This window comes from Sapajus apella, unplaced genomic scaffold, assembly GCF_009761245.1.
Source record: "Sapajus apella isolate SASKATOON/1434 unplaced genomic scaffold, GSC_monkey_1.0 scaffold4, whole genome shotgun sequence".
NCBI lineage: Eukaryota > Metazoa > Chordata > Mammalia > Primates > Cebidae > Sapajus > Sapajus apella.
In genome coordinates, this window is record NW_022436944.1 from 53,135,478 (window position 1) to 53,141,530 (window position 6,053).

Below are 6,053 nucleotides of genomic sequence, written 5' to 3' on the forward strand. Positions count from 1 at the left end.
TGTTGGTCAGGGTGGTCTCGATCGCTTCACCTCATGATCCACCTACCTCAGCCTCCCAAAGTGCTGGGATTAGAGGCATGAGCCACCATGCCCTGCTGAAAATTAAAATTCTTAAGAAAATGTCACCAATATATAGTCATAATGTGGTATATTCATACAACACTCTCAATAATTGATAATAACAGTACAAAGAAGCCAGAGAGAAGGAAAGCTTAGAGCAGAAGTAAATGAAATAGAGAATAGAAAAGCAATAGAGAAAAAAAAAATATGGAATCAAAAGCTGGTTCTTTGAAAAGATTAACAAAATGGCAAAGGTTTAGCTAGATTGACAAAGCCCCCCAAAAGACTCAAATTACCAGAATCAGAAACAAAAGTCAAGATTTTACTATAAATCTTGTAGAAATAAAAATTATTAAAAAGAAATACTATGAACAATTGAATGTCAACAAATTAGATAATTTATATGAAATGGACAAATTCCCAGGAAGACACAGAATACCAAATCTGACTCCGCAGGAAATGAATCTTATGAATAGAGTTGGCTATGGTATGAATGTGTCCCACACCGCTCATACATTGGAAACTTAATCCCCAAAGCAAGTGTTGAGAGATGGTGTTTATTACCTTTAAGAGGTAATGGGCAGAGCCCCCATGGAATGAATTAATGCCATTACATTAATAGGAGTGGATTAGTTGTCTCAGAAGTGGGTTCCTGATAAAAGGACGGGTTCAGCCCTCTTCTCCAAATCTCTCTCTTTCCCACCACCCATCCCCACCTCTCTCTCAATCTCAATCTCTCTCTCTTTTCCCTTCTCCTCTTCTTTCTGCCATGGGAGGATGAAACATGAAGACCCTGGCCAGATGTTGCCCCTCCATCTTCCATCTGAGGCTGGAAGACTTCCTAGACTTCAGAACTGTAAGAAAAAAACCTCTTCTTCATAAAAACAACAACAACAACAACAACTGAAAACAGAGTACTGAGGAGGTATTTGCACACCAATGTTTATAGCAACATTATTCATAACAGCCAAAACTTGGAAGCAACTCAAGTGTCCATCAATGAATGAATGGATAAGCAAATGTGGCATGTACACACAATGGAATATTATTCAGCCTTACAAAGGAAGGAAATTCTGTCATATGCTACAACACTAATCAACCTTGAGGACATTATGCTAAATGAAATAAGCCAGTCACAAAAAGATGAGTAACGTATGATTCCACTTATACAGGGTACTTAAAAGCAGACAAAAATCAGAGAAACAGACAGGAGAATGGTAGTTGCCAGGGACTGGAGTCAGGGTGGAACTGGGGAGTTATTATTTAATGGGTATAGAGTTTCAGTTCTACAACCTGAAAAGAGTTATGTGAGATGAATGGTCATGATGGCTATGCAACAGTATGAATGTACTTAATACAACCAAACTGTATATATAAAATGCTTAAGACAGTGAATTTTATGTGTATTTTAACACAGAAAAAAAAGGAAAAAAAGATAAAGATAATACTGGGACAACTGGCAAAATTCTAATGGGGTTTAAGGATTAGGTGGTTATTAATGTACCAATGATAATTTCCTGATTTAAAAAACTTTTTAAAAAATTCTGTGGGTTGGGGGGGGTCAGAAAAGAAAAAAATTTTTTTGGTAATTACTTTTTTAGAGACAGGGTCTAATTTTTTTGTCCAGGCTTTAGTGCAGGACTATTCACAGGCATCATCATAGTGTACTGAAGCCTTGAACTCCAAGCCTCAAAAGATTCTTCAGCTCAGCCTCCTGAGTAGCTGGGACTACCGACACTGGCTAATTTACCTTTTTTTTTTCTTTTTGAGATGGAGTCTCACTCTGTCGCCAGGCTGGAGTACAGTGGCATGATCTGGGCTCACTGCAACCTCCAACTCCCTGGTTCAAGGTATTCTCCTGCCTCAGCCTCCTGAGTAGCTGGAATTACAGGTATGTGCCACCACGCCCAGCTAATTTTTGTATTTTTAGTAGAGACAAGGTTTCACCGTGTTGGCCAGCATGGTCTCAATCTCTTGACTTCATGATCCACCCGCCTTGGCCTCCCAAAGTGCTGGGATTACAAGCATAAGCCACCACTTTTTGAGATGGAGTCTTGCTCCATCACCAGGCCAGAGTGCAGTGGCACAATGTCGGCTCACTGAAACCTCCACCTCCTGGGTTCAAGCAATTCTTGTGCCTCCGCATCCCGAGTATCTGGGATTACAGGCATGTGCCACCACACCCAGCTAATTTTTGTATTTTTAGTAGAAATGGGGTTTGACCATGTTGGTCAGGCTGGTCTCAATCTCTTGACCTCATGATCCGCCTGCCTTGGCCTCCCAAAGTGTTGGGATTACAGGCGATTACAGTGCCCGGCCATAATTTCTTGATTTTGATGACTATTTTGTTGTTATGCAGTAGAATGTCTTTGTTAGTTCTTTGTACTGTACCCCCAATTTTTATGCTCTTGACAATTTTAAGATTAAATAAATATATATAAATATATATATAGTACAATTGAGGCAAGAAATGTCAGCTGACATTTATTCTGACAGTTTGTGACTCATGTGCATAAATGATTTTTAAATAATTAATGCTACTGAAGCTAAGTCTCAATTTACCAGGCTGTTGATACTACATAGTGTTTAGTGGATACTTTCATGCTATGTTCAATTTATTCACTCATGTTACACCACTGTCATGACTAAACCTCAACAAGACAGCCAACCATTTGTGACAGATTAAAACACATCAAACTCTGTAATTGTGGCAATTTTCTAGATCCTTATGCAATTTAAATTTAGTAAACTGTCATAATTTTGGCTTTTTGATATTTGTGATACATTAAAGTGAAGGTAATAAAAACCCTCCTCAACTTCCCTACTAATCAAATAACTACAAATGAATCTATTTCTCGTTAATAAAAATTTTAAAAGATTTCTAATATGTAATTACTCAATATCTAATAATCAAGGAAATGCACATTCCATCACAATCACACATTTTTTTTTTTTTTTTTTTGAGACGGAGTTTCGCTCTTGTTACCCAGGCTGGAGTGCAATGGCGCGATCTCGGCTCACCGCAACCTCCGCCTCCTGGGTTCAGGCAATTCTCCTGCCTCAGCCTCCTGAGTAGCTGGCATTACAGGCACGTGCCACCATGCCCAGCTAATTTTTTGTATTTTTAGTAGAGATGGGGTTTCACCATGTTGACCAGGATGGTCTCGATCTCTTGACCTCGTGATCCACCCGCCTCGGCCTCCCAAAGTGCTGGGATTACAGGCTTGAGCCACCGCGCCTGGCCCACAAAAATTTTTAAACATTCTGTGTTGGTGAGAAAATCAGCATTACTTAAACTAGCCAAGTATTTTGAGATGTAAATAGGTAATAAGTCTCAAACTTTAAATTCACCTCTCCTTTAAGTAAGCAATTCCATCTCTAGAAATCTCTTAAGAGTGAATTACCTTGATTGTTCTTTTTTTTTAAAAAATTTGTTATTATACTTTAAGTTCTGGGGTACATGTCCAGATCATGCAGATTGTTACATAGGTATACATATGCCATGGTGGTTTGCTGCCTCCATCCCCCCGTCACCTACATTAGGCATTTCTTCTAAAGTTATCCCTCCCTAATCCCCCCACCCCCTGCTATTCCTCCCCTAGCTCCCCAACCCCTCAACAGGCCCTGGTGTGTAATGTTCCCTTCCCTGTGTCCATATGTTCTCATTGTTCAGTACCCACTTATGAGTGAGAACATGCAGCGTTTGGTTTTCTGTTCTTACGTCAGTTTGCTGAAAATGATAGTTTCCAGCTTCATCCATGTCCCTGCAAAGGACATGAACTCATTCTTTTTTATGGCTTCGTAATATTCCATGGTGCATATGTGCCACATTTTCTTTATCCAATCTATCACTAATGGGCATTTGGGTTGGTTCCAAGTCTTTGTTATTGTAAACAGTGCTGCAGTGAACATACAGGTACATGTGTCTTTATAACAGAACGATTTACAACCCTTTGGGTATATACCATACCCAGTAATGCGATTGCTGGGCCAAATGGTATTTCTATTTCTAGATCCTTGAGGAATTGGCACACTGTCTTCCACAATGGTTGAACTAATTTACACTCCCACCAACAGTGTAAAAGCGTTCCTATTTTTCCACATCCTCTCCAGCATCTGTTGTCTCCAGATTTTTTAATGATCATTCTAACTGGTGTGAGATGGTATCTCAATGTGTGTTTTTTTTTTTTTTTTTGAGACAGGGTCTCACTCTGGCCTCTCAAAGTGCTGAAATTACAGGCATGAGCCACTGTGCATGACCATTGATTGTTCTTAAGATTCTTGATACACACAAAAAGAATTATTTATGGGCATAAAGGTTCACGCAGAAATATGCTCATTGACAACAACATTATGTGAATAAAGCAAAACCTGAATACAGCCTCATGGGATAGTGTTGAGAGAAAGGCTTTCAAGTTTATTTATGTATGGTTATATATTACTACATAGTACTAGAATCTTAAAGACACAAAGTATTAATTAAGAAAATAAAATGTACATTTTCTTACTATTAAAAATAACGGGCTCATACCTATAATTCCAGCACTTTGAGAGGCTGAGGTGGGAGGATCACTTGTGGTCAGGAGCTTGAAACTAGCCTAGGCAACATCTCTATAGAAAATTTATTAAATAAAGTAAAATTAGCTGAGTATGGTGGTCCGTAGTCCCAGCTACTCAGGAGGCTGAGGTGGCAGGATCGCTTGAGCCTACGAGGACAAGGCTGCAGTGAGCTATGATTGAGCAGCTGCACTCCAGATTGGGTGACAGAGTGATACCAGTCTCTTAAACAAAACACTAAAACATTTGTAGTGTTTTGTGCTTTATCATCAGTTTTTATATAACTTACCTGCATCTTACTCTACACTGGGATTAGGACAGGTAGCATAATCGTCATCATCCTCTTTTGGACGTGATAACTGAGATTCAGGAAAGTTAACCATCTTGCCAGGCTATGCAGCTCAGTACGCGTTAGAGCTTAGAACTAAGCCCATTTCACCCAACTCCAAATCCTTATGGTAACTTTCTTCATATTTCATTCTTGAAATGTATTTTATTAATATGAATGACCAAATAAATTGTTTCTAGAGATGAAGCACATTTATAAGCTACAACTGGTTTTAGTTATTTCTGGGAGGTAACTAAGGCTTTCTTGATTTTCAGCATGATCATCAAGATGACTATCCTGTTTCTCATTCAGAGGAAGAAAACAACCAAACCACCAGAGATGAGTTCCTAGAAGATGGGAGAAAACATTCTTATTCTAAAAATCCTTACTTTTTGGGAGTTATAATAAAAGAGCATATGCGTTCCTTTTACTTCATCGATTACCAGGTTCTCCAAAACAGACAGTAGCAGAGTGACCCAGAACATACCGTCAGGAAACTGGTCAGCATCATCATCAAACATGGCTTCCTTGAGGGCAGACTTGTTGAAGGGACTGATGCTATCTGAGTAGTTATATGGATTATAGTCTCGAGAGCGTGGAGAGGAGTGAGTAGGCATCGAATGGAGCAATGAAGCTTTATTATCAAGAGCTGTTTGGCTTGAGTCAGTAGTATCACCTCCTGCTCTTGGGTCAGACATCCCAGGACCACCACATATCTATCAATGGGAAGGGGACGGCATAGCAAATTAACTCATTTTAAGTATCTATTTATATCTATTTAACATTCTAAAAAGATATTTCTCTACTGCTTAAAAGACAATTTTAAAAAGATAACAATAACCAGCTAAAAAATTTAAGTAACGGCAATCAACATTATGAGTTAAAACATATTCCAGATGTCAAAGCTTAAACTACAACTGTGAAGGCAAATAAGAACTGTAAAAGAATGCTGCCTCTAATGATTATTAGAGTTCCCTTGCCAATGACTTGATCAGACAATGTATACAGTGTGATTACCAGCAGCTTCTCCATGTCAGTTAAAGATAAAAAAGAACTTTCATAAGCAACACAGCACTACAAACTGCCAGATTCCATTAATAAGGTAATG

At 38.8% G+C, this 6,053-nt stretch overlaps 1 protein-coding gene across 50 annotated transcripts in view; it reads right to left on the reverse strand.

Annotated features, from left to right (window-relative positions):
• CLASP2 (cytoplasmic linker associated protein 2) overlaps positions 1-6,053 on the reverse strand; it is a 234,298-nt gene that overhangs the window by 46,911 nt on the left and 181,334 nt on the right. For all 50 annotated transcript variants that reach the window (XM_032269320.1, XM_032269052.1, XM_032269259.1 and 47 more), the window contains one exon: positions 5,433-5,661. In XM_032269320.1, coding sequence (XP_032125211.1) covers positions 5,433-5,661 — 229 coding nt within the window. The remainder of the gene's footprint in view (positions 1-5,432; positions 5,662-6,053) is intronic.